At 40.7% G+C, this 27,477-nt stretch overlaps 2 protein-coding genes and 2 long non-coding RNA genes across 4 annotated transcripts; 1 reads left to right on the forward strand and 3 right to left on the reverse strand.

Annotated features, from left to right (window-relative positions):
- The first annotated feature begins 217 nt into the window (after positions 1 to 217).
- LOC134877305 (uncharacterized) lies at positions 218 to 24,858 on the forward strand. The gene is made up of 4 exons (XR_010167543.1): positions 218 to 399; positions 1,314 to 1,387; positions 12,264 to 12,340; positions 24,581 to 24,858. It is a non-coding gene; the product is annotated as an uncharacterized LOC134877305 (long non-coding RNA).
- LOC134877301 (12-(S)-hydroxy-5,8,10,14-eicosatetraenoic acid receptor-like) lies at positions 2,361 to 7,932 on the reverse strand. Its single transcript, XM_063902766.1, has 3 exons — positions 6,388 to 7,932; positions 5,013 to 5,418; positions 2,361 to 4,338 (listed from the first exon to the last, which is right to left on the reverse strand). Exons 1-3 carry the CDS (start codon positions 6,558 to 6,560, stop codon positions 3,862 to 3,864), a joined length of 1,056 nt encoding a protein of 351 aa, XP_063758836.1. The 5' UTR covers positions 6,561 to 7,932; the 3' UTR covers positions 2,361 to 3,861.
- On the reverse strand, positions 16,367 to 20,856 carry LOC134877303 (12-(S)-hydroxy-5,8,10,14-eicosatetraenoic acid receptor-like). Its single transcript, XM_063902767.1, has 2 exons — positions 18,660 to 20,856; positions 16,367 to 17,569 (listed from the first exon to the last, which is right to left on the reverse strand). Exons 1-2 carry the CDS (start codon positions 19,212 to 19,214, stop codon positions 17,105 to 17,107), a joined length of 1,020 nt encoding a protein of 339 aa, XP_063758837.1. The 5' UTR covers positions 19,215 to 20,856; the 3' UTR covers positions 16,367 to 17,104.
- Positions 24,150 to 25,888, reverse strand: LOC134877306 (uncharacterized). The gene is made up of 3 exons (XR_010167544.1): positions 25,746 to 25,888; positions 25,532 to 25,628; positions 24,150 to 24,738 (listed from the first exon to the last, which is right to left on the reverse strand). It is a non-coding gene; the product is annotated as an uncharacterized LOC134877306 (long non-coding RNA).
- Between the last annotated feature and the right edge of the window lie 1,589 nt (positions 25,889 to 27,477).

The raw sequence follows: 27,477 nt of genomic DNA on the forward strand, positions 1-27,477 counted from the left end.
AAAAAAAGGAGACGTTTTAATTTGTTTGACGTTGGCCAACATTCTCAATTACAAAAAAAGGAGGAAGAGAATAAATGAATAAATGAACAAATAAAACATATTAACAGGTATATAAATAAATACATTAAAAAAAACACAATCCCAGTTTTTCAAAAACACGTGAAAACAATGAGTTTATTTTGAAGGGTCGTACCGGAAGTGATGTGAATATCCACCTGTACCCCTTTTGGGAGGTAAACAAAATAACCTCTGCCCTCATTTCACTTTAAAAGATGAACACTAAGTTGAATTAAAACAATATATTTATCGAGTACAATAAAGTAGGTTGTGACGGACAAACTGTAGTCCCGGTTAACGGCACTCAGCGGTCACAACGGTAACTCAGCTGGGACTCGCAAGGTAACTCATTTTACGCGGGTTTTAAATAATATATGCTGCTTTTTTTTAGGGGTGGGGGGGAGCAGGGTGAGGTAGGCCTGCTTCGTTGCATGAAGACATTTTTGTTTGTTTTTTCCAATTCGTTTTTTTATTATTACTTTTAAAGTGCGTTCTGCAGAGAAGGGAGGCTGGAGTTGGTCACTGTTTGGAATGAGAGAAAACAGGACAGAGTAACACGGCGAATATCTGTCATATTTTTATTCCTTTGGAAGACCTTAGTCAAGGCAGCAGGCATGCGTTGCTTAGGTGGCCTCCTAAACTGAGTCCAGACCTGAACCCGATGGAGAATCTTTGGGATGTGCAGGAGAAGACTTTGCGCAGTGGTTCGAATCTCCCGTCATCGATACAAAGATCTGGGTGAAAAAGGAATGCAACTCTGGACCGAAATAAATGTTGAGACAGTGCAGAAGCTTGTGGAAACGATGCCGTAATCAAAGCTGCAGGCGGTCCAACGAATATTGGAGTGTGTGACCTTTTTATTTTTGGCCAGGCAGTGTATAACGTCAATAAGCTTTTTACGTTTTGCTGGAAAAGGTTGAAAAGAAAGTAAGGTCGGCTGAGTTCTATGCATTCCAGTACACATAACCACCAGTCTGAAGCCACATGCTGATAATAATGAAGCACAGTTTACTTTAATTGTATTCTTATCAAATATATACAGTATAATCAAACACATCTCACTCTCCATTATGAGCATAATGAACCAACACTAAGGCTCAGCTTCCTGTTGATTAAGTGTTAGGTAATAGTGCAAGGATTTATTTTTCATAACACTCTTTTTATTGTGTGCTTCCTGCCACTAGATAGCAGCAGAACTTCAGATCAGTTTTCCAGTTGTGCAGCATGTTCAGTTGTTCATGTTTGTGTGTTTCTAGGTTCCAGATCATCCATATGAGAGGTTTCAACGTCAAATTGAGCAGATCCACAGAGGGGACTCTAATGAAAACAGGTCGGTGTCGAACAGAACCAACTCAAGTATAAGGCTGGATGCAAAATATATACTCTCTAACTCACTTTTGTATGAATGACTGATTGTTGATATTTCAAATCCAAAGGTGAGCTGAGCCTTTTCTGAATAAACCCATATTTTAAAAGGGATTGTTCTGTTCACCAAAGTCAAACATTAACACAAATAAACTGATAAACCTGCAACTCTTATGTTGAACGCACCCTTTTGTTTAGAAACAGTTTCAAGTCCCTGGAAAACAAGGAAAATAGTTTTAAAAATTGCCCTCTCTTTTCAGGTTGCTAAAATAGTTCTTGCTTGATTCCCCCATCCACAGAAGCACATCACTTAGCTTATGTGCAGGTAACTCCTCTCTTCTTCTCCAAACTGGGGGCGTGCAGTAAATAATTATCTCAGATAACTCCTCTTCAAACAATCCAAACTATCCGTTGAGCCATTACAGTATTAACAAAAAAGGCAGACAGGGCGTGGAGCCAATCTGTAGAGATTGTGGCAGCAATAACACCGATGTTCACTGTTGCTCTGTGTTTAGAGTTTGTTGTCTTCATACTTCTTTTCTCTGTTGTTGTTGTTGCTGCTGTCATATTTCTGCTCTGCTAGCCTCAACTTGAAAGCCACCTCAAGCAAAGACCATACACCTCCAAATGTTCCCAACATGATTACAACATAAGGTGAAAATGAGGCGTGAATGTGTCTACACATAGGCTTTAAGAAAGACAGTAGGAAGTGAGGAAATGGATAGACAGCAATACGTGACGTGTTTACCTCATTGTTTCCAACAGATTGCACGTACACAATCAGTGCAAAGTGATGACAAAGTGACTGAAAACACCTCCGTGCTGAGGTTTACAACGTCAACATTAGCAAAGATGTGGGAGTGAACAGAGGAGCTTTAGACGTGTTGCTTTCAGTACTTGCTTGGGGTAGCGTTACACCATTAGAAAAAAGAGGAATGTGGTTTCGCAGTAAAAGCTTTGCATGTCGTTGCATCGCCAAGACCTTTATTCTCTTTATTTACAGCAGCCCTATACAAACATCCCCAGTCAGTGCCTCAATCTTATACAAATAGTTATTTTTGGATAATCAACATCACAGATTTGTATACAGCGTGAAGGAGGAACATCTAAAACAGCCTTCCAGGTTTCTGCAGTCCACTTAGGTTTGACATTTGTCGAACGTTATGACTTCATTTTAAACACCACGCTAGTTTTTACTCTGATTTATGGAAAAAGGAAACAACATGAGTCATTATTTAGGCATCAGTGAACGGACGAAATACATAACTGAAGCTTCAAGGAGCAATTGCGAAAATATCCAAATGTCCTGTTCACTGAGGGGACGGGGGAGACTGGTTCCAGGTAATGATGATGAACGCAGAGATACAAAGTTTCCTGAGTGATACATGGAGTTTTGCAGACCCTAAAATGTCTTTTTACAATAAAATAAAGGATATAAAAATATAAATATTACAAACATTTAGAAACTATTTTTTTCTTGTTTGATTTTTACATTTGAAAGGAAGCAGCCACTCTCATTACTCTTCATACATGTCCCTGTTATTCCACACCCTAAACAGTTGGCAGATAACTTCCACAGTAAACCATCGGTAGACTGGGAAGTCTCTGCTGCCCCAAAATTCTGAGGCTGATTCAGAAGTTTATTTTAACATCTCTTTTCCCCCGAACAATAACTGCACTTCCTTGATATTGTAATGTGGTGTTGCCTTGATTTTAAAAGCTGCATAACAGACATTACATATTCACTGTTCTATTATCTGCATGTAACCAATAAGTCAAACACATTACTGATGGGAAATATTTTGTGAAAACAACAAAACAATATCGACCAAATATCGATACGGTGGTATTTGATCAAAAATATTGGATTTTCCCCTTCTACTGCTGACGATTCCCTAGTAGTAGGTTTGATGTGACACATTACTGAGCCTATATCAATGTTTATTTCACATAGAAAAATAGCGGAAGGAAAATATTAGTTCTTGAAATGTTAAAAATGATGGTTTCTTTAGTTCCAAAAGGAAGCTATTAAACAGTTGGTAGGGATACCCTCAGAAACATATCAGAAAGTAACCCACTAAGAGAGAGTGTGTGTGTGTGTGTGTGTGTGTGTGTGTGTGTGTGTGTGTGTGTGTGTGTGTGTGTGTGTGTGTGTGTGTGCGTGTGCGTGTGCGCGTACGCACGGTAGGTACCAAGGAACAAGACCAGCTCGAGATAAAGCATAAGCACCCTGCGTTTGAGCAGATAAGGATTATGCCTGTATTTTATGAGCTCTGTGGAGGAGGCGTGTTGCCGGGCAACTTTCGTGCCTGCATTCTTTTCAGCCTTTGAGTAAAATGCATTTCTGAGTACTTTAAAAAAAAACTGTAATCTGCTCGGGCTGCTGAAAACACCTGTGTGGAACGGTGGTTTGGCTCTCAAGGGAGGGAAAATATATGATCACTTTTTTTTCAAACAGACAGTTCTATTTCCAGAATTAGTAGTTGTTATGATTGTTGTTGTTGTTGTTGTTGTTGTTCCCAATCCAAAGTCAGTTTTCAACAGTTTCTTCTGTAGAAAGGTCGGACAGAAGGTGGAAATGTAAGCGTCTTTAAAGCCTGAGTTACAGAAGCAGTACACCAGCGGGTCCAGCAGGCAGTCCATGAAAGACAGCACCATGAGGCTGTCGTACACCTGAACCACAACGTTCTCTGCGTTCTGCCAATCCTGAAGCCGGACGGCCAGCAGCACCGCTCTGGCTATAGTGCTTGGCAGGAAGCAGAGGGCGAAGACGACGACGACAGATATGACCACCAGCACCGCTCGCCTCAGTTTGGTCTTCTCCCCCACGGTCTTCCTCCGCAGCCGGTTCACGATGCGCACAGTGCAAAAGAGGAGGACGGTGAAGGGGATGAGGATCTGAGTGAAGTAGACGATCTGAAAAGAGAAGTGACTATAAGTATGACACCCAACACCTACAGACAGGCAACAGGGTCAAGTGACGTGTCATTTGAGCTTATATCTGAAACAACATACATATCAGTACCGCAGACATGCCTCCTGGAGCAATTTCTAGTCAGGTATCTTGCCCAAGGACACAACAAACTGTTTGATGCCCTGGGGATCAACCCACTGATGCTCCGATTAATAGACTCCCATTTCACCTTGATCCACAGTCACCCACTCTCTACACCCTCATTTATTTTTCTGCAAGGTGCAGAGGTTTGTGACTCACATTGAAACAATGTCAACTCAGGCTCTTCATGTCTTTACTTGTCTTGTTTTGACTTAGTCAAAAACTCGGGACCAGCAAGGAAGTGTTCTGTTTTATTCAAATTGTCACATGAAATATAACTTAGCCCAAAAACAAGGGTATTATTAAATGAACCTTTAGGCAAAAACCTGTAGTGACGGTCAGCAAGAGGAAGTGTAAATAACTGAAGTTCTTTTGTACTGGTGAAAGCTTTGGTAGGATTCATTCTCTGACTGATATATTAGGCACTCAAATATTTAACTGCTGTATCAAACTAAATGTACTGTATTTATATTGCATTATAGCAGCCTTTGCAACACCTAATACACTGTTCACACCCCAAGAAATCCAAACCAACCTCTCTTAAGGTGTCCGTCACGTCGTAAGAAGGCGTCTCTATCGCACGGCCGTGGCTGTTGCAGCACTCAAAGGAGTTGACCATAGTGGGGATGGTGAGGGTAAGCAAGAGAACCCAGATGAGGATGGAGATTTGAGGCGTTTTCTTCAGCACTTTGACAAAGTTCCTCCTCCCGAGATGAACCACGTTGAAGTATCGGTCGATGGAGAGTATGATGAGGAAGGTAATGCTGGCTCCCCGGTTGAGAAACAGCATGAAGTGCATCAACTTACAGGCGAGTGGTTTCGGGCTGCGTCTCTGGCCATGCTGGTAATCGTAAGCCTTGGCAGGAAGACAGACCATCATCAAGAAGTCCGCAACCACAATATTGAACAGGAAGATACTTTTTTTCTTCCAGAACTTGTACCTGAAAAGAGGAAGCCATGGACAAAGCTGTTATTTATTCATCTCAACTTGTACAAATGTACAGAATCTCTGCTAGTCTGACAATTCATCAAACTGAATCACGCTGCTTGATGTAAAATACTCAAGTAGGAATCACCGTGCAAAAGGAGTTCTTTATCAGAGTATTGGTGCATTTTTAATGTAGCTTTATGATACATTTGTTATTGTAGCTGGGTTGATTTTTGTTTGCACTGTATAATTTAGTGCAGAAAATGTCAAATTGTGCCAAAGGAAACACTGACTTCCCTGCATGCTGAAGTTGCTGCTCTCAGATTGTCTTTACTCACGTTACGTTACGTTCTAAAGGTTTATCCTTTTATCTCAAGATCAGCAGACAAGGATCATATGTTCAAAAAGCACTCAGGTCAATTCAAGTGTTAAATATAGTTTGGTTTTTAAATGACTTTTAAAGAAGTGAAATTGCAAGGCATTTGAAAATAGCATCCAGAACCCTATCTGGATCTAACTACTGGCCCCTGCTTTGTTTCTAGTCACTTGACCGAGCATGCATTACATTTTCCCCCTGCTAACAGTCATGAATCTGCAGTTATTCATTAATTGAATGAAGAAACAACTTGACTGAGTCACAGCAGCCTAGACGCTCCTCACAACTATGTCACCATTTAACGTTTGCAGAAATTCAGCTTTCTTCCAAAGAAGAGTCAGTCCTCCGCATTATAGAAAGAACTTCTAATAGTAGGTCAACGTTACCTGGATTAACCCATGCTATCCCTAAGTGACCTTCTGGACTTTTCTTTGGGATATTGTTATCTAAATTACTGGTGAAAGGAAGGGTAGTCCCAGCTGAATAATCACGCATCAAGGTCAAGGTTTTGACTAAGTTGAAAATGTTCCCCTCCCTGAAGGCTTTATGTATTTGAAGTTCTTTCAGAAAACAGTAAGTAGGCGTCAAAGAGAGATTTTGTCCTACCTGAAGATGAAGATGTAGAGGACCGACAGGTTGAGTGGCAGACCCAGCACGAACTCTCCCATAATCAGCCATGAGAGGACTTCATATGTGGATTGATTGGGTGTTTTGCAGTGGTCAACTGTGGTATTCACAGACATGTTTTGTTCTGTCGCTAAAGGAGTAATTGAAGTCATTCACAATTGAATTAGCTGTGCTTTCACAGCAATAAATGAAGTTGATGTCTAAAAGCCCTATTTAATGTCATTCAATCGGAAGCATAATGGTTAAAGTTGTTGCCAGGCAGAGTGAATCCTTATTGTTTTGGACTTGGTAGTAGCTTCCTTTGAACCGGAGTCTTCTCCTCAGGCACTGATTCCTCTTCACTGTGATCCGTCAGATTCAAAAGTCGGCTTGTTGGATCCTCACACTGATCCTGGAGACTGTCTGTGCAAAAATCATGCTGAGGAAACATGCGCCATACACACAGCACACACTGAAAGACAGTGCTGAGTAAAGAGAAGAGAAATACCCTCTCTCAGTGAGCTGCAAGCCCTTTTTATGTGAGACTGCCTCTGAGCTTTCAGAGAGGAAATATTTGTTGTCAACTGGAGGTGTGGTTTAGGGAGAGAGGCGTTACTGACACTACGACATTATCAATGTATGATGTAACATATTGTACGGTTTTTTGATTGAGCCCATTTCAGTGATAAGAAAAGCTGGAATACCCGTTGCAGTTTCAGTTTTACACATGAACTTGTAATGCGGTTAAAGGTGTTTTCCAGCAGCAGGGATGAAGTGCTTGTGACATTCCTCAGGTGGCTGTCCATGTGAAACCAACATGCCTGCACATGTCTAGCTTTATTATTGGAGACGGTGATGATATGAATGGCAACGAATTGTGCATCAATGAAACTGACACTTGAGGTTATTTCGGGATACGATCAGTTACGTTACATAGAAGAACAGACAAACTGATGGCAGTGAATGGAATATAGTGATGGTTAAGGTTAACAGGAAGCAGCAGAAATATGACACTATATTCATGCTTGTGTATAAAAGGTTTGCAGGAAGTTGTATTTTTGTAGGCCAAACTGGAAGTTAATATTTTATAAAAAGAGCCCATGAGATTTTCCCTTTGGATTGTTGTGTGTAAGTGTGTGTATACCAAAACGTGTTGTTCAGGCAGAATCTCTAAAATACATTAAAAGAACACATCGACCTCAATACGAGGGAATCACAAATGCCAACTAATTTCCAGGATATACGACCCGTTCGTTAATGACTGGTCACTTCCAGCTTTCTACTGAAGAGTTAATTATGACGACAAACATGTTGCAATACAAACGGCAGTGAGCTTCTCAAGTATTTCTGGCACAGGATGGAAGTACTTGTGCTTCTCTGGGCCTTCAGGCTGTTTTGTTTAAAGGTTTCCTTCTGCTTTATGGAATAGAATTGCTTATTCCAAACCCTCCAGTTCAGTGGAAGTGTTTATCAATGAGAGTGCCAATGATAGAACCACAAGGGGATATTTCAACCTACATAGGTATCCCATAAAGCGAATTACAAAGGGCTTTGCAAACATGTCACTCATCACAGAAATGAAAAACGATAGAATGATGTTCTGATAAATCCCTTTACACCTTCGTCAAGTCAATCTCATTCATACACCCCAATATAACATTCCCTTACCAATCTGTATAGCTCCTGACACCTTCTTTTTGAACCCCGCTTAAGTAAGCCTTAAATGGGGAAAAAATAAACTTTAAAAAGAGATTATTCAGAGTGTAGACAAACAATATATAGAAACGATAAACAGTAAGGCCAACAAAAGCAGCTACACCACTCTGCTTCCGTGTCTCACCTGCCGCTCTCACTGACAGACTTCCCAAGTTAATCAGTAATGATTTACAGCTTAACATAACATAAACTGACTACCAGACTTCACTTTCCTGCAAGTGAAGTCTGGTAGCGTGACAATGTTACCCCACTTTGTCCCGCACTGTCACGTACCTTATGTAATATTACACCAAAGACCAATGCCTCATAACTTCTGCAACACAACACATTTAGAAATGCAGTCTGTTGCAACGCTAACCACAACAACACGTGTTTAATAGGCATTGCCAAATTGCTTTTCTGCCACAGAATATGTATACACATGTCATCCTGAAACACCTTTTAAAGGTAGAAACAATACTCCCAAATGTGCCTGTAGAAACCATTAGATTTGCTTATATATGTGAGTCAGTTTTCTCAGCAGAAAAAGGAAGTACTGTAACAGATATTGTAGATAAGTAACTGAAGAGAACTAACAGTGTGGTTGACTATGTTAACTATTTCAAAAGCCTTGCAAGAGCAAACATTAACACTTAGGCGTAGAAGAAGTTAGAGAAATCTTTAGAAAATATTAAAAATTGAATAAAAAATCTACCTAGCAACACAGCATAACAAACTAGGCCTTAGCTGCAATTTCATTCGCTATACCTCATACATATCTCTATTATATTTTTGTGAACCTTGTTATAATATTGTATATTGTGTAATATGTAGCTATAGAAGACCCCTCCCACCCTGGACATAAACTGTGTACCCCGCTCCCCCTCTGGCCACCTGAACAGTTTCTTCCCCTCTGCTACCGGCCTCATTAACAAGGCCCATTTTTATTCAGTGTTTTACCTTTATTTTTATTTTTGTGCATCACAGATTCCTCGTGAGTTAACCTACTTGGCAATAAACCTGTTTCTGATTCTATGCTGTCTTATTTCCTCGATCCTCGGTATAAACCAGGCTTTTATTTGGATTTTAAAAAGCATGTTGGCGGAATTTACTTGATTCTTTGCCTTATACATATTACATACACGTGTTTGATTTCATGGCTTGAGTTTAATTACGGTTTGTATTGTTTTTGCATACATTTTTTCACATTGCTAAATACGTATCAATTACACTAAATATCCCTAAAACCTGTGGCATGATTCCAAGCATGTTGATCAGCTGTGTCGATAAAAACTCGAGTAACCATTGGTCAACTTATTTTGTCACACTTTAAGCAACATTTGTATTTACCTGGCAACAGGACTGCACAAGTGACACAAAGAAGCGTGCATTGTTTTGATTTACTTTGCTTTGTGAGTGAACCAAACGTTGTAAATCGGAAAATATTATGGTGCAACTCCAGTTCAAAGTAGAATGAGGGAGAAGTTCCGTTCATGCATTGAATCAAACATCGTCACGCAGCGTAATATTGCAGGATTAGGGTACAAAATTATGACTTTGGCAGAAAATATCCGAACTTGATGTCTAAAATTGAGTTCTTTCACACTTCAATATATTCCTGACTGTAGTGATTTGTAGGAAGGAACATCCCTTACATAATGCTCACAATATTACACTCTACCTTGAGCAAACGTTGTGTGTGCACAACAGTTATGAAACACATTAGCTATGTCTTTTAAAAAGCAGAACCACGGATTCTCAGAGGCATCTTGCATTATGAACCTGCAGACATGACAGAGGAGTGTGTTACAGTAACTCTTCTCAGGTATTCAGATAACACATCAGCTGACTGAGTGGGTTATCTCTGGGATTTCCTGCAAAACAGAACACAGGTACTGAGTACTCGGTACTACATCTGAATTACATCTAGATAGATCTTTTCTCAAGAAAAATCCTGTCTGCATAATAAAATGCAAAAGCACTTGACGACCAAAGATTAAAAGGCTGTTGTCATATGCACAGTAGTAACAGTGTCATTTGGCAGCGGGTGCAGACGCCCCCCCTCCCCCGCTCTCCCAATTTGTATTTTTTAATATTTGGGATTGTGGGAAACCTGTCTGTACAAACAAACTGGAAGATTGACAATAGAGTTGACTTTGACTTGACTTTAATTCACCATTGCATGAGATGTTGCCTTAGTTGTGGTGCCTCAAAAAAGAACATAAGGGCATATATTCAGGCGTGACAGTCTGAACTCAGCTGTCCCTGCGCACGCCTCAACCCTAACCATGGAGTGTCTTTCAATCTCCATGCAAGGACTTCTTCAAAATGTGACTTTCAGCAATGCGTGTACACGAATCACCGAAACAAATCGCTTTCAAAAAAACCCATGAACGTCTTAGTAATATGTTATTGTTCTTATTCTTCAGTTCCTTTTCTAAAGCCCCACTCAACAGAACTCAGTTGTTTACTTTGACCGCACTCAGAGCGAGGTGCTGCAGAATATGAATCTCAAATGTATCATCTGTCATCTGCGTTAAGCCAAGGAGCATTTTCTGGTCAGTGGCTTTGGACTCATGTGGTGTTTCCTCCCACACACACACACACACACACACACACACACACACACACACACACACACACACACACACACACACACACACACACACACACACACACACACACACACACACACACACACACTCTTTGGATGTGTTATTTCACCATGTAATGTGCTTCTCTGTCGTCCCCTCTTTATCTCTGTCTCCATCTCTCGAAAGGCTGGTGCTTTCTGCCTGTGTGCTTTACCAAAGTGCTTCCTCTGATCAGGACTCCTTTAAATAGATAAAGCCTACGTCACACAACCTACGTTTCTTGTGAAAATAGGTTGGAAAGAAAGTCAGATCGACTGAGTTTTATTCTCTTTTATATTCCGGGTTTGCACTACGATTATAGTGTTTCCCAGACACACAGCTAAAGCACATACAGAAAAGGGAGTGTTGTAGAGAAAGGTAATACAACAAGGAGTATACAAAAGTATATTCAAGCCAAGGAAGGCCCACAAATATATCGCCTCCCCTTTTTATTTAAGCTAGCTTAATATATTCTCCTGGAAAAAGTGACAAATATTTCAGATTTTCAGATTTTACAAGATTTGAAAACGTGCTAACGAACTTTTATATTTATTCAAAAAATACATTAAGGATTTACTCCATAATATTGAGTACTGTTTTCTTGCAGTAATCAGCATTGATCAACCTCGCTTATACAGCTGTGTTTAACCCACTGTATGCCAAGCAACAAACACAAAATGGACAGAAATAAATACAGGAGCATATTTTCTCTATTAGAGTTGGTGAAGTCCAATCAATCAAATGCGTTTACTCACACTTTGAGTGTCAATAAGCACACAGGGGATTATATTCAAGCCTTTGCCAGACAAGTTTACACAACACTAAATAAGACTTTCGCCGCCTGGGAGAAGTCTCTGTATTTCGCAGCTTCCTGGAAGGCAGTAAAACTTGACTCCTGGAAAGGGAAATGCTATTATTACAGAGCAGCAGCTACTGTAGGAGTATGGTGGAATCTATGGTTGAAAATCCTAAGAAGCGTGCATACTCCAGGTAATCAATAACCTCAGTGTTAGAAGGAAGTATTAAAGAAAAAAGGGCGAGGACAAGCAGACTCCCCTGCAGGCATAAGCCATGTGGACAGTGTTTGTGTTACTCTCACTGCCAGAGGGGGGAGACAAAAGTTCTGCAACTTTAATATAAGCAACAGAAGTTAACCCAGATGCTCCCCGGAGACTTTAAACACACATGAAAACATTTCAAGGGGTTTTCTGTCTCACCACAGGACTGTAAGTATTAGAGGAAACCGTTTGAAAACATGGCTGATAGAAAGGTGTGTTAATGATGCCAGATCAAATACCATGGGATTTGCTGTATAAGGTCCTTGTTTACCCATTTATATGTAGCATTTGTTGTATTTTGGAAAGCTCTTTGCACAAACATGATGCAATTGACATACAAATGTTTTCCAAAGTATGAAAGGTTCCTGAAAATTGTCTGAAACCATAGATTTTTAGCAGAATGAGCTTTAATAATTCTACCACTGAGATTAAATGTTTGTTGTGTCTTACCATCTCATGCTTTGTCTCAATCCCTATCCTGTTTTCCCAGCTCCCAGTTTTCCCAGAGTCCATCAGATGGAAGGACGCCTGAGGATTGTCAGCCTGTCTCCACACGTCGCTGCCCCGGTAGGAACCACCTCCTGCCTCCTGAAACTAGGACTCAGTTCACACAGCCAAAAACAACCAATCTTATCTCCACCAGTTCTCTTATCAACATCTAGAGTCCTGTAGTGAGTAGGATTATACAAGTTCCCCTGGTGACTTGGAAAAAGACTCAGAGATTTGAGGAATGGGCAGAAAGCAAATAGAACTGCCCCTTAACAAACAAAGAAACAGAACATTCAAACCACTCTAACATGTAGGCGCTTTAAAGAGGACATATGCTGCTCATTTCCAGGTCAGTGCCTCTACTGTCTCCATGCTCTAATGTTCAAAAAGCTCTTTATTTTTCTCACACTGTCTGTGCTGCAGCACCTCTTATCCCCCTCTGTCAGAAACCAGAGTCCAGTCTGCTCTGATTGGTTAGCCGGCTCTGTTGTGATTGGTCAACCTCTTAGAGATTTCCCGCCCCTTAGCCTATCACGTACAATGTGTTGGAGCTAGGGTTGCAAAGGGGCGTAAAACTTCCGTTAAGTTTTAAATTCCATGGGAAGTTCAGCTGGGGAGTTTTGGAAATATTCCAAATAATGGGAATTATGGGAATTTATGGGAACTAACTGGGAATTGATGCAATGGCATGAACAGATATATAAACAACTGGATGATCTTCAAAACATATATACAGCAGTATATTTAATAAGTTCTGTGACTTAACTCAACTCCAGCTACATGTTCCCCTCGATGTCTTGACCCTTCATTATTTATTTGAAGTCTTTTTTATGTTCATTTGTAAAAGCAGAAAGCAAGAAACTTCGGTGAGAAAACAACAGGTAGGTAAAATGACTAAGCTAATAGTAAATCTGATGTGTCATGTTTTTAAGCAAGGAGCTTAAAATGCACTAATGTTAGATCCTCCTCTGTGATTAGTCATAAGCCCGACGTGCGGTTTCGCTTCACTGAATTTACCTCACAGATTTTATGATCACTGAAGGGTGTCAAACATTTACCTATTTCGCAATATTTAGAGCCAAACGCATCTGGAGATATCCACTTTGAGACTATTTTACCTACTTTTACAACTTGCTTATCTTTTCCCCCACAATACAGTCAGTAATCAAAAATACCCCCCTCTTTATCCCACGACAGAAGTTTCAAGATTGCTCAACTGCATGTTGAGTCATATCAAAACCGATGGAAATGTTTTGTGTCACGAAGCACACGGAGCACAAAACACAAAAACAATATCAAAACAACAAGACCAAGGAAACAGATGCAGGAACAGAGTCTCATGCTGGGTTAAAAGCCAAGGAATAGAAATGGGTTTTAAGACGAGTTTTAAAAATGGGCAGTGAAGGGGCTCGTCTAATGTGCAATGGGAGGTCATTCCACACATTAGGATGCAATGTCCTTCAATTTTCAGCAAGAAGAGATCCTTTACTTCAACAGTTCTGTAAAGAAGGCTCAGGCGGCAAAACTGCATCCAAAGATAAACGTGTATTCAAACATCCATATATCACAGCACATAAGAGTCACATAAAGGAAGTGTTTTCCTCAAAGCCACATTTAAACCGTTACCTCTGCTCTGTTAAACATCCTGTAGCTAACACAATGATAAACATCCATACTGACAAATTCATGCTTAAGGGGGACGATATCAAACACATTTTGGGACAGTAAATAACCCAAAACATTATAAGACAGTATAATATGTGAACGTCTTTGTGCATGTATACCTCATCAATGAATTATGTTAGACTGAGTCTGTTTTAGGGTTCATATAAACCTGGCATTTATTGTAATATATTTACATTTCTAGTTAAGAAAACATTTTATTTTATAATGCTAAGGTGTCTTGGTCCTTGGTTTCCCTTGTGTCTGATTGTTTCTTTGGTTGCCCTCGTGTTTCTGCCTCCCCTCCCCAGCTGTGGCTTGTGTTGTGTTTAGTGTCTTTGTATTTTAGTCCTGCTTTCTCTTGTGTTCTCCGTCAGTTCGTTGTCGTCCTTCATGTGTCAAGTCCGGTGTTTTTCATGCCCTGGATTTTCCCAAACTTTGTATTTTTGTAAAACAGCTTTTGGAATAAAGCTCGCCTTTTGTTTGTACCCATACCTGCCTCCCTTTGTTGCTGCACTTGGGTCCTGTTTCCCCCACCCTTGACATAATGCAGCTGCAATAATGATGCATTTATGCCAGGAGGACTCTTCAGAACTGTTTGCTCCTTTTAAACAAACAATCCTAAATCATTTTTATTTAACAAATCTAGAGCTTTAAATTATCTCATGCATTTCTCCCTTTAACATGTTCTAATATTATAAATGAGAGATACCCAGGGGTTTTTCAAATCACAGCCCCGCCCACTTTACGGTGAAAATCGTACAAAATAATAGTGTCTTCATGTCTTAAAGCTGCTGAGTCATATATTGCACCTCCAACAACAAATACATCCAGAGTTTCTTTACTTCCTCTCCAGAAAAAAGGAGAGTAAAAGAAAGGATCAGAAATCTCAGTCTCAGTGTCAGCCTGCTGCCTGCCACTCGTCCGCCGGCAGACCCACCGGACATCCATCCCCTATTTATCCTCCGTAAGCTGTCTCTGCTGTCTGACCAGACATCTGACACCATCTCCATATTTCTGGACTCATTAAACCCTCTCTGACCAACAGAGAGATTGTTTTCTGGCAGCACTTTAACATTTTACGGGGGAGAATCTGCACTTTGGTTTGAGGGCGCACGCTGGGAGCAGAGAACCTGTTACCTGGTTTAGACAAAACCCAGATTCTGGCACGAAAAAAGGTCATGTCCTACTTGTAACTGATCTGATTGGGGCATTTAAAGATACACTATGAATGAATGTGTATTGAATGAGCAATTGCATCAAAGAAAACACATTTTTCACAACTTTCTCCACTCAAATCTCCACACCTGAGATCACTTTTTAAACTCCCTTAGTAAGCAGGAAACAATATAGGGTGGCAGAAACAGGGTGTTTAAATATGTGTTTGATTGTTTACATTGTGTAATTGAAGGGTATGGTACGTTATGTGACTTTAGGACATGTGCCTCTCTTTACTCGGTAAATATTTGCAGATCTTATTAACATACAGAGTTACATGTTGTCAGTTATGCAGATGAGCCACATAGGTTGTGTACACAGTATATTAGTACACTGTTTTTCACTCCTCCTTTTTCCATCAGGAGCAGCTGCGTTTTTCTCAGTGATGTTCCCACTTTTTGTCAGAAACTAGTTTTTATGACTAAATTCCACTTTTGCAAGAGGTTGTGTAATATTCCACAGCCCAAATGTCTCATTGTGTTGTTCACCTAATCAAACAATGCTGTCACAGGTAGACAGCAAAGACTTATTTTATGATGCACAATGATGCATCTTTAGGACAACGCTGAGTAAATTGAGATGGAATTGAACCAAGAGTCAGCTGATGGATAACTGAAAATGAGTAAGGCTTTTATCTACAGTCCATCCAGACAGACATACCCTTACTCACTAAACTATTAGTGTGAATGAGGTCATAAAGGGGAGGAGGACTTACACGGAACATGCAAAGAGGAGTTTCTGTGCGGTCATTAAAGCTGAGTATTGTTCAGTCTTGTTAAAGGTATGATTAATGATTCAATTCTGGGAGGCATTTGATTTTCCTTGTTGTCAAACTGGGATTTCCCAACCCTGACTCCTAAAAAGGAAACTGTATTCTCGATAACATTTAGAGGGAAACGCGTTTTATCCTGGTTTCGATCGACGTGGTTAACATAATTAATCAAAGCTTCTCTTTGATAATCTTTAGTAACACTTTGGTGTCGAATCCTCTTAGACTTTTGGTTTCACATTTCACACAAAAACGTTTCTCCTGCATGGATGTCTTGTGTTTGTTGACCCTTTCCTTATGCAGACTGCTGCAGATGTCATTAGATTAGAAACTTATCCAACATAAACTGAATTGACGATGCAGCTGTATTCCCATATGCAGCTGTATGGGAATGTTATATTTTGGGACACCACACTTGATCTTCACATATGCAGTAAATTGTGAACATAATGAGGGACAGTTTACAGCAATTTTATTATTAGAAAATATGCACAGTATAATATAAACCTCTCTCTCTCTCTCTCATACAGCATAGACAGTTATATTCCATCCATAAATCCACAGTAAGGATCAGCTTCCTGTATGGGCCTTTAGGGTGAAGTCTTATGGTAGTAGGGGAAGGACCTCTTCACATTTAAAACCTTCTTAAATGTCCTTAGTTTAGATATTTCTTCCCATTTGCAGCTTCGTAGAAAATGTGTGTCCCTGGATTGAGCTTTAAAGGATGGCTTTAATCACTCATGCTTGCAACTCAGTGGAAGCTCAGATAAAGGTTGCGTGAGGTTAATTTGATTTGACGGATAACATTCTTCTGCGCATTTGAAAGAATCTTTTTTATGATCAAATGTGCTCACTGTCCAAGAAAAACTGGAAAACAGATGTGCATCCTTTGGCAGAGGGGCATTCCCCTTACAAGAACCTCATGTTTCACAAAAATAAAATCCCCCAACATTAATATACTCTATTGAATCACTCCTATAGTACATCTACAACACACTCTGCTAGAACAAGAACTTCTTATTTACATATGTATATTCTTCTATTCAAGAATCAATAGAGAGTTAAATAACAACTGTCTTCACTTTGCCTTCACAGTCCCCTTTCAAAATCGGCATATTTTGTGGGGCAGTCTCAGGTAGTAATCCTCTCGGTAGGTTTCTTTAAACAGTGAATCAACCTTTTTGAAATTGTTTTCAGATGACATTATTGCGTGTAGGTATAGCTGAGTGTCCCGCCGATGAGCTTTCTATCGGCGCTGGATCGCCCTTCACTAGGAAAGGGAAGTAAGTGGAGCAGTAAAGCCCTTTGAACTTGGTGCTGCAGAAGCAGTAGACCAGCGGATCCAGCAGACAGTCCATGTAGGAGAGCACCATGAGGCCGTCGAAGGCCACCGCGGCTTTGTCCTGCTGGTATAAAGGCCATTCTTTGACGCGGGCGATCAGCAGGATAATCCTGGCGATGGTGCAGGGCAGGAAGCAGAAGGAGAACACTACCATGACGGAGGTCACCAGGAACACCGCTCTCTTCAGCTTCGTCCGGTTGCCGACCGTCTTCTTCCTGAGCCGGTTGACGATGTGCACGGTGCAGTAGACCAGGATGACGAAGGGGATGAGGATCTGGGTGAAGAAGACCACCTCTCGCATACTGTCCACCACATCCTTCAGTCAGAAAAAAAAGGTCAAGATAACGGTCTGTTTTTATATCACCAACAACAAAGGCTTGTTACTACTTGGCAGCATCGGGCAGAAGTTTAACCACTATGCTAAATATTTATTCCATGTCAAATCTTATTCTGTGAAGGAACAAGCACATGTCAAATACTGTACATGTGGTAAAGTAAAATGCGCTACAGCTGGTTGACTTTTCGACAAGTGGATCGCCAGAAAAATGAACTTGTTAATGTTTGATGAATTTTTAAAGTAATGGTAAATGTCTGAAGAAGCTTTTTACAACCTCTCAAATATTGAGATTTCCTGCTTTTTCTAAGTTCATGTCATATTGAACTCGACATTTTGGGGCTTTTGGTCTGACACAAGACTTTATTTTGTTATTTGCCATAAGCACAATGTCTATTATACAAAAACAACAGAGCTGTTTCCACTTTATCTATATATTTCCCTAAAAAGGCACCTTGTTTTCTATAGAATCGTATAACACACCTTTCCTCGCTTAGTGACAGTATACATTTGGTTTTAGGGTGCCAATTCTTGTCCCTGTGATATGAAGTGCACTTTGACACTCTCCCAATTTACATATCTAAATTCTAGCAACACTATGTGCTGTGGCGGTGCAAAAATAGCTCTGGAAATAGACTTTATCTACAGTAAGTGGAGCTGGTGAGTGATAAAACCCCCTCAAACTGGACCCATTTGTTCCTGATTAGGCCTCTCAACACCATGCTCACAGTGATAAAAGGATCATCTTTGTAACATCAGGTTGAGAAATTGTTTCCACAGAGCTGTTCTGCACTTTGTGTGAACTGTGTATTGCACATATCAACAGCTTGTCGTTATTTAAAATGTGCACACTCAGCACAGCGATGCCACATGTTCACAATTTGACAAGTGAGGGAAACACTTGAATGACACACACCCCTTCTAAAAGATATCCAGTTAATTTCCAGTGTTATGCAATTGTCCTTTTACTCATCTGATGCAGTTTAAACTCATTGTGGGGATGGATACTGAAAACCTAACAATAGAAAAACTAACTTGTTAAAAGCGTTGTATTTTAGTGAGTCAACCTTACCTTAATCAAGGCATCTTCTGGAGTTTCACCTGAGACTTTGCCATGACTGTTGCAGCAGTCAAAGTTTTTGAGCATGGTGGGGATAGTGAGAGGCAGAAGAAGCACCCAGATGAGGATCGAGATGTGAGGAGATTTCTTGAGAGCTCTTAAAAGATTCTTTCGTCCCGGATGCACCACGTTAAAATATCGATCAATGGAAGTGACCGTGAGGAAGGCAATGCTGGCCCCGCGGTTTAAAAACAACATGAAGAGCATGGCTTTGCAAACACTGTCGTTATCACTCCTCCTCTCCCCTTGGATGAAGTTGTAAGCCTTTATGGGCAAACAGAAGAGCAGCAGAATGTCGGCCAGTACCAGGTTGAACAGGAAGACGTTGTTAGTGTTGGATTTCCAGAATTTCAGCTTGAATATGAAGAGGTGGAGGACAGACGCGTTCAGAGGCAATGCCAGGATGAAAATGATAATTATGACAGCCGCATAGAATTTATACAGAACCTTGTTTGTGGCAAGGCAGTCCTCGATACTCTGGTAAGGAGAAGCAGTGGTGTTTTCCATTTTACAGAAGTGTTCTCCTCTAACCTGACAAGGAAATCACTTCAAACGTGAAGTCTCAACCACAAAAACTTGCCACAAAAGAACTTGCCAAACAAGTTTCTTCACTGCCTTCCTGTTTCACTCCTCTTTTAGGTTTTAGATGTCAGTCCTCTGGTGCTTTTCCAGTTTTCAAAAGTCTGTGGGGTTTGGATCTCCTTAGTCTTGAAGTGCTTCTCTCAGAGTGCAGAGCAAATGCTTCGCGGTTGCTTTGAGTTTGGTTGCAGTTCAGCCCTGTGCTCTTAGCTCCGCCTCACACTGTAGCCTGAGGAGGTGAGTCAACAGCTGCTTTTTCAAGGCAGGATCAGTGGTCCTAACAAGGAGGAAAACCTGCCTGTAACATTGGAAATACATAGCACCAAAAGACAGTTTCTTCACAGCAATATAAGACGTAGTAAACATCAAAGTAAGCACAAAGCTGGTGTCCTTAAGAGATGAAACTCAGTCAAAGTCCACATGCTGTGTTAAGCCCTGAAAAGTCCTTGCTGGATCCCTGTGGAAACATTCTGTTACTGGTTGCTAAAGCTGATTGACTTCTGACCGGCAGCCAACGGTTCATATTCCTGTAATGCATAATTCAATGTCCTGGCACCAACTGTGAGAATAACCATTTTTCTTACTCTACTAGCTACTGAACGACAGCTTTCTGACGCTTCCTGCTCTTTGCTCAATATCGCGCACATTCTTCACAGATGCTTAAATGTTAAAATGGAATATTTCAAAGGAACTTTGTCCTCAGAGAAAGCAGATGTGGCTCCCTGGGAATTGATGATGAATGTACGCGTAGGCCTCGAGGAGATGGATATAGTGCTGCTGTGATTTTGTTCTACTATGTAAGGAAAATTCAATGGGTTTGCAAGGAATGTTGCGTCCTAAGGGAGGAGGAGAGAGGGTTTGCTCTGGGCCTCTCACTCAACTCTGCATGCCTCAAACTTTGCATGCTTCAAACTCCTGCGATACTGCAGTTACAAGTCCAGACAGCTCTTAAGATTAAAACAGGTTTTCGAGACTTTGGGAGGACATGACCTCTTCTTTACAGATCTGTTACATGATTTAAACTCCGGCCTTTAAACGTCACTTTATTCATTATAGGTGTTTATTCTGTTTGTATTGTGACCATTTTCCCCTTGCTTAACTGCTTTATGCTTGAGATGATTAATGCATTGGTAAGCCTTGATCTGAGCCTGATACTCAGTGAATGTTTGATTACTTGTCTTGGGTTAAAAGGTGTGAGATGAGTACCTTTTATGATGTGAGCTTTCCTCAGACAATGATCTAATTTGATATTGGCTTAGTCACTCAACTAGACTGATGGCCCCCTGTATCTACTTAACAGCCTGACTCTAGCTACCAGGAAGTTGATGATTATGTTTGATAGGGCTAGGGATAGTATGTCATAATAAAACAAGACACAGAGATCGTGCCTTGATCTTATGATTCATTTACGCGCTGTACCGTACTCTCAATATGCCCTAAATCTTGTAGCAAAGTATTTCCACAGAGCACAGAAACTATGCAAGAGTGTTTGATGTTCTTAGTTTAGCAAACCACAGCTCATTCTCATTTATGTTAAATGAAATGTGGTTTCTGTCTACATGTCATGGTGCTTCTCTGTTAGATTTTAATTAGCACAGTTGGTTCATAACATGTAAATTACCAAGACGATTACACTACGTTTGGCTTCTACAGATGCCGTTCCACAGTCAGTAATAAGCCGATTATTTACATTGCTTTTTCCAACAGCCTTCATAAAAACGTGGCATTTTAAAGGTTATATTTCTGTTATTGAAATGGATCTTACTGTGATCATGGCTTGTTTATTGTGAGTGTTCGATGCAGCAGGAATCTGAGCGCTGCCGCCTCAGAGGAAGACGATGCTCAGCCCGTCAGACAGATTAACAATCAGACCCCTGTTCTCACTATGTCAAGCCAAGCTGTGACTCCAGTAACACTCGCTGTAAAGTTGTACCTGCTGCTATAACTCAACGCTGTTCACAGCTTTCTCGCTGTCATCCATACTTTCTCACGGGAGGCTGAGATGTTTAGCACATACTTTTGGCTTCCAGCGTGCACACAGAGAAGCTTTCCTTCATGTCTTGAAGCAGAGCGCACTCATAATACTGGTCTGCATTTGACATGTTTTACAAAGCATTTAGATCAACAACAAAAAAATGGATTAACTCTGAAGACAGGTACTCAGACGGTCTGGCCTGCAGCTGGTGTTTCTCGTAAACCTTATCTGATTGCACATCTGAGAGCTGCATTGTCTCTCATATCCAGTTTGGGGCAACTCCACTCGAATAGATATCGGACCATCCCTTGATTTATTACCTCAATATTCCTAATTCAAGTCTTTGTTCATAAAGCATTGTGGTAAATGATGCTCCCTGTTTTGAATTAAACTTGGTAAGAAAGCAGGTTTTTAAATCGAAATGCAAAGTAATTGTGTCCTTCACAGGTTTTTATGTATTAATGTTGTGATTGTGTCAACACTTCTTGCCCTTTCAATCTTAATCATGTAAATTGGAGGATAAGTTTCATAACCTTTCATTTGCAAAAGAAACCCAAATGATGACTTTTACAGAGAGTTGTTACATCTTGCGTGCGGGTGTGACATTTCCAGTATGGACAGAAATAATTTGGAAGGTCGCTGATCAGCGGGAACTCCAGAGGAGGTCTTTCTTCAGCCAACAGCTGTCCAGTAGGAAGATAACCCCTACCCCATGTATGGTCTTTAAACACAAAAGAACGCAGCCGGAAGCGGCTGACCTTTCAGCCGGAGCAAGGCCGAAGTTGAGGACTTCACAAAACTTTTGCCCTGTGTCATGTAATCCTCAGACACCTGAGTATTGTCAGAGAATAACTTCAACACTCCTCTCTTTCCTCAACCTGAAACTCTGCCTTTCCAAGTAAAACAGACGGGTGCAGCCAGAGAAAGACCCGAACATAAATCCAGCTCAGGGAGAGATCTTTTCTTGGGTCCGCAGCCAAGAACAAATTAACTTCAACACTCCTCTCTTTGCTCAACCTGAAACTCTGCCTCTTGTAGTAAAACAGAATTATTAGAGAAGCAAGTCCAGAGAGAAAACTCATGGGGAAGAAAAATGGAGCACTGATAACCTGAAGCTGACGCCCTTTGTTTGGAGAGAAAAGGGTGAGGCACCAAGAAATGGAAAACATGGGTAAAACTGCAGAAAAGCTTGTTGACAAAGAGGTGAAAGGTCAGTTGGATTTACAGCACCTCAGATGATCAGTGAGAACAATCCCTGCAGCAGGAAAGCCCAAACATGCATATGGATCAAACCTAATGCAACAGATATTCCCCTCGGGCCTGCAGAAACCAGGAAGTTATTGTTAGTTTTAAGAGCGGCCACATAGAGAGTGTCTCGAGCTTTGACAGGGAAACTCTATCCACAGGCTCTGATGAAACAAATACACATTTTCATCTCTGCAAGTGCAGCGCGTCGAGGCCAGGAAGCAGATCACACTCAGACCGAGTCAAAGGTCTGAAACAAGCTACAACAACAACACCAACAGCATTTTGTCTGTGTGCAACAAGTCAAGTCCCAACACCTCTACATTAATTTCCCACGCATTCCTCTGCTAGAAGCCCTACTGGTAGTGGCAGTGAGGATGAAAATAACCCACCCTCCCAGTGTCACCAGTTTCCCAAGCTCCCATCCCAACCTCCCGTCCTTAGCCTCCAGGATTTAATGTAAACCTTTCAAAGGAGGATTCTGGGATGCTGAGGAGGGATGGAAAACAGAAAGTCCTGGATCTGGATCAGGCCTTCAGCAACAACTATCCTCCAACAGCTCCAACAGACGTGATAAAATAGATTCTGACATAGACGCAATGTTTTTTAAGTGGCAATTGACCTTTTTCCCACATAGCCTTATTACAAGTGTTATTATGGTTGGCCCAGTTGTTGCTTTCCGTTTTCCCCAGAGCCTACTTTTAGTAAGCGGAATTGTTCAGGCAAAAGAACATACAAATATTCTCATACATCCATCAGAGTTCATTCTTAATTCTCATGCCTCTCATGGTGATGATGTCAACCATATGCAAATTAGAGTATATGATCATCCAGCTTTCAGCAACTTTTGATGCTAGTGCTTTTGATGACAGTGTCATGGCACACAGATCTACTCAGTGAAAGCAGAGAACCAAACTAAATGCTGAAGGTGCCAGTACATTGTGCAATCAGCAGCCCCTTCATAATGGTATGTTAAAGCTTGTTTACTGGCACTTTAAAGTTTAAGCATATATTAAAGCATGGTTTGCAGTGAGTCTTCATATCTAAATGTGTGATTGTTCGGATCAACATTTAGCTTTTATTGCTTCCTCAACTTTTCTTAAGGACTTCAGGTAATGTCATGCTGCCTCGCTCAGCGTGGGCGTATTTCATTTTGGGTTGGGACCAGATGAATATATTGTAGGTGGGCAAGATTTAAGGAGGAAACCTGTGGTCTTGAGCTTTTAAAATGAGTATACAAGTGCTTTCAAAACCCCCACTTCAACCCTATACAAATATATATACAGCCGCGGAAAAAATGAAGAGACCACTCCAATGTTTTCTTGAATCTTTATCTCTACATGTGTGGCAGCCATTCCAGTGTCTGTTGAATTCCAACACAGAGAAACATTGCCAGTAGTTTATAGAATACAATAAAACAAACAAAAAACTCCAAAGACGTACCTATAAAAAATAAAACAAGAGAAACTGATAATACTGAAGTGGTCTCTATTTTTTCCTGGGCTGTATATATATACAGTATATATATAGATATATATAGATATATATATATAAAAAACACTATAAAAATATCATCCAATATTATATATATTTAAGTAATGTTGTGCTGTTGGAATATTTTCAAGCTACAATCCCCCAAATCAGAAAGGAAACCTGATGTTCAGATTTCTCCAGTAAAAACTGCTTGTATGGTATTCTTGAGCAAGCCAAAAGTAATTCTGCTGAAAGCACTCCTTCAGTGCTCACATATCACCTGATCAACAATCGGCCTCATCTCTGCAGCGCTGCTTTGGCACAGGAAGTATGCCACAGTTATTTAATCAGTTTAACATGTTAGCATAGCTTAAGCTTCCTCTCTGCTTTATGATCATATCTTTCCTTTCACGCTTCAGAATGCGTGAACGGAAAAACCATGTGCATATCTACGCAACACTTCCCTGCTTGGTGATCTATTTGAACATCTTGACACACATTTCATAATCTCGACAAAACAAAACAGTTGTATAAAGTTGTATAGAACATGATTAACGATGTTATTGTCTTTAATATCGTGCTTTTTTTCTTACGTTTAAAGAGTGGATCAAAAAGGAGATGAAGAGGGTCTACAAAAGAGTTGCCATCCTCTCCGGAATCCAGTAAAGTCCGGGTGAGTTGTTGGTGCTACAAAATGTTTTAACCTATAATTGGAGAGTTTATCTGGTTGGGAAGCATCATTTTACTCTCAAGAGACACCTGGCAAAGACACATCAGCAATATGACATTAAGGTAAAGTCAGGAATTCATACAAAGATAATTATAGGGCAACTGTTCAGCGTCAATCAACTCATTTATAAAGTGTTTACTAACTTATTTATAATGTGTATTTCATAAGATACTTTATCTAGATATACTGTTTATGTATATTTTTACTGTTTATGATTATTTGTCTGCAATGCCGTGTTTACATAGATAGAAGAAGATAGAATCGGAGGATGAAACCCTCTTTATTGTCACATACACACATTGGTCCTCTTTAACCTATCCTAGTGCTAGGAGCAGTGGGCAGCTATTGTGCAGCGCCCGAGGAGCAATGGGTAGTGGGGGTATTGGAGGTGTCCGGTGCCTTGCTCAAGGTCACCACAGCAGGGCCTAGGAGGTGAACTGGGTCCTCTCCAAGTCCACCTTCCATATTTCAAGTCTGTTCGGGGACTTGAACCGACGACCCTACGATTCCCAGTCCAAGCCCCTACTGACTGAGCCACTGCTGGACATACTGCTGTTACAATAAAAAGAATACTCCAAATGGGACCAGTAGAGTATCTAGTGTAATAATCTGGTATTGTTTTGAACCTGATGCAACAGCATGCTTCAACAACCCTGGCACACTAATGATTTGGCAGGTGCACTTCTGCAATGTTGCTCAACAAACCGCCTCAGTTTTTCTCATGATATCACTAGCCTGTTTCACAACACCAGCTTTCCCACTATGAACGCACATTTGATTGTTAGAAAAGATGATCTTGCAAAATGACTCTGTGAAACTCACCTGTGTCATAAATCACCGCTCAGCAGGTTTTAAAGCTCCGTCCAGGATTCCCTGCAGCCACGATCATCGCACACACTGAGCAGCGTGTGTTGCAAAACTGGAACCACCATTCCCGTGTGCATTTATTAGATTAACAAAGTATTTCAAAGCATAACTTAAACAATGTTTCCAGGAACTCATTGAACCTTTACATAACAGGTAGAGTGAAACCTACCTGCAGCGAACAACCAGAGATTGTGTTTGTTTGTTTGTTTGTAGGATGTCAGGAATGAAAAGCAGGAAATGTCACGTTAATATCTCACTAATGTTGAGATAACCTGCAGATTTCAGAAGGTGTTGTTTGTTGGGAGAGGAATTATTCACTCTGCAGCATGTACAGTGTTTTCCAGCTAATGACCTGCATTCCTTGAAAACACCTGAGACGAGTCGCTGCCTGTTTTTCTCTGATGTCTTCACCTGCCTGTCATACTAGAAACTAGTATCCATTCATCTTTCAAAATTAATGTCAGGAGGCGTGGTTAACAATTTGGCTGCCACAGAATTGATGTAAACGTTTGTAAATGTAACGGCTCAAATTCCTTTGTCACCCCCCCCCCCCCCAACACATCGTACTTGATAGGCTAAGGGGCAGGACATAAGCTGTTGAGCAATCACAACAGAGACGGACTGCTAACCAATCAGAGCAGACTGGGCTCTGGTTTCAGACAGAGGGTGAAAAGAGGTGCTGCAGCACAGGCAGTATGAGAACAATAAAGAGACACTACATACTGATATACACCTGAACATCAGCAGGAGAGGACTCTTTAAAGTAGAGACGCTACATACTGATATACACCTGAACATCAGCAGGAGAGGACTCTTTAAAGTAGAGACGCTACATACTGATATACACCTGAACATCAGCAGGAGAGGACTCTTTAAAGTAGAGACTCTACATACTGATATACACCTGAACATCAGCAGGAGAGGACTCTTTAAAGTAGAGACACTACATACTGATATACACCTGAACATCAGCAGGAGAGGACTCTTTAAAGTAGAGACTCTACATACTGATATACACCTGAACATCAGCAGGAGAGGACTCTTTAAAGTAGAGACTCTACATACTGATATACACCTGAACATCAGCAGGAGAGGACTCTTTAAAGTAGAGACGCTACATACTGATATACACCTGAACATCAGCAGGAGAGGACTCTTTAAAGTAGAGACTCTACATACTGATATACACCTGAACATCAGCAGGAGAGGACTCTTTAAAGTAGAGACACTACATACTGATATACACCTGAACATCAGCAGGAGAGGACTCTTTAAAGTAGAGACTCTACATACTGATATACACCTGAACATCAGCAGGAGAGGACTCTTTAAAGTAGAGACTCTACATACTGATATACACCTGAACATCAGCAGGAGAGGACTCTTTAAAGTAGAGACACTACATACTGATATACACCTGAACATCAGCAGGAGAGGACTCTTTAAAGTAGAGACACTACATACTCATATACACCTGAACATCAGCAGGAGAGGACTCTTTAAAGTAGAGACGCTACATACTGATATACACCTGAACATCAGCAGGAGAGGACTCTTTAAAGTAGAGACTCTACATACTGATATACACCTGAACATCAGCAGGAGAGGACTCTTTAAAGTAGAGACACTACATACTGATATACACCTGAACATCAGCAGGAGAGGACTCTTTAAAGTAGAGACTCTACATACTGATATACACCTGAACATCAGCAGGAGAGGACTCTTTAAAGTAGAGACACTACATACTGATATACACCTGAACATCAGCAGGAGAGGACTCTTTAAAGTAGAGACTCTACATACTGATATACACCTGAACATCAGCAGGAGAGGACTCTTTAAAGTAGAGACACTACATACTGATATACACCTGAACATCAGCAGGAGAGGACTCTTTA

Source organism: Eleginops maclovinus, chromosome 15 (assembly GCF_036324505.1).
Source record: "Eleginops maclovinus isolate JMC-PN-2008 ecotype Puerto Natales chromosome 15, JC_Emac_rtc_rv5, whole genome shotgun sequence".
Taxonomy (NCBI): domain Eukaryota; kingdom Metazoa; phylum Chordata; class Actinopteri; order Perciformes; family Eleginopidae; genus Eleginops; species Eleginops maclovinus.

Bases quoted from the DNA above. Each gene is read 5' to 3' on its own strand.
- LOC134877301 (XM_063902766.1), bottom strand. From the start codon at position 6,560: ATGACTTCAATTACTCCTTTAGCGACAGAACAAAACATGTCTGTGAAT. The intron at 5,419-6,387 runs GTAGGACAAAAT...TCCTCTTTTCAG, and splicing joins CTCTACATCTTCATCTTCAG to GTACAAGTTCTGGAAGAAAA. The intron at 4,339-5,012 runs GTTGGTTTGGAT...TTCTCTTTTCAG, and splicing joins TGACGGACACCTTAAGAGAG to ATCGTCTACTTCACTCAGAT.
- LOC134877303 (XM_063902767.1), bottom strand. From the start codon at position 19,214: ATGGAAAACACCACTGCTTCTCCTTACCAGAGTATCGAGGACTGCCTT. The intron at 17,570-18,659 runs GTAAGGTTGACT...TTCTGACTGAAG, and splicing joins CAGAAGATGCCTTGATTAAG to GATGTGGTGGACAGTATGCG.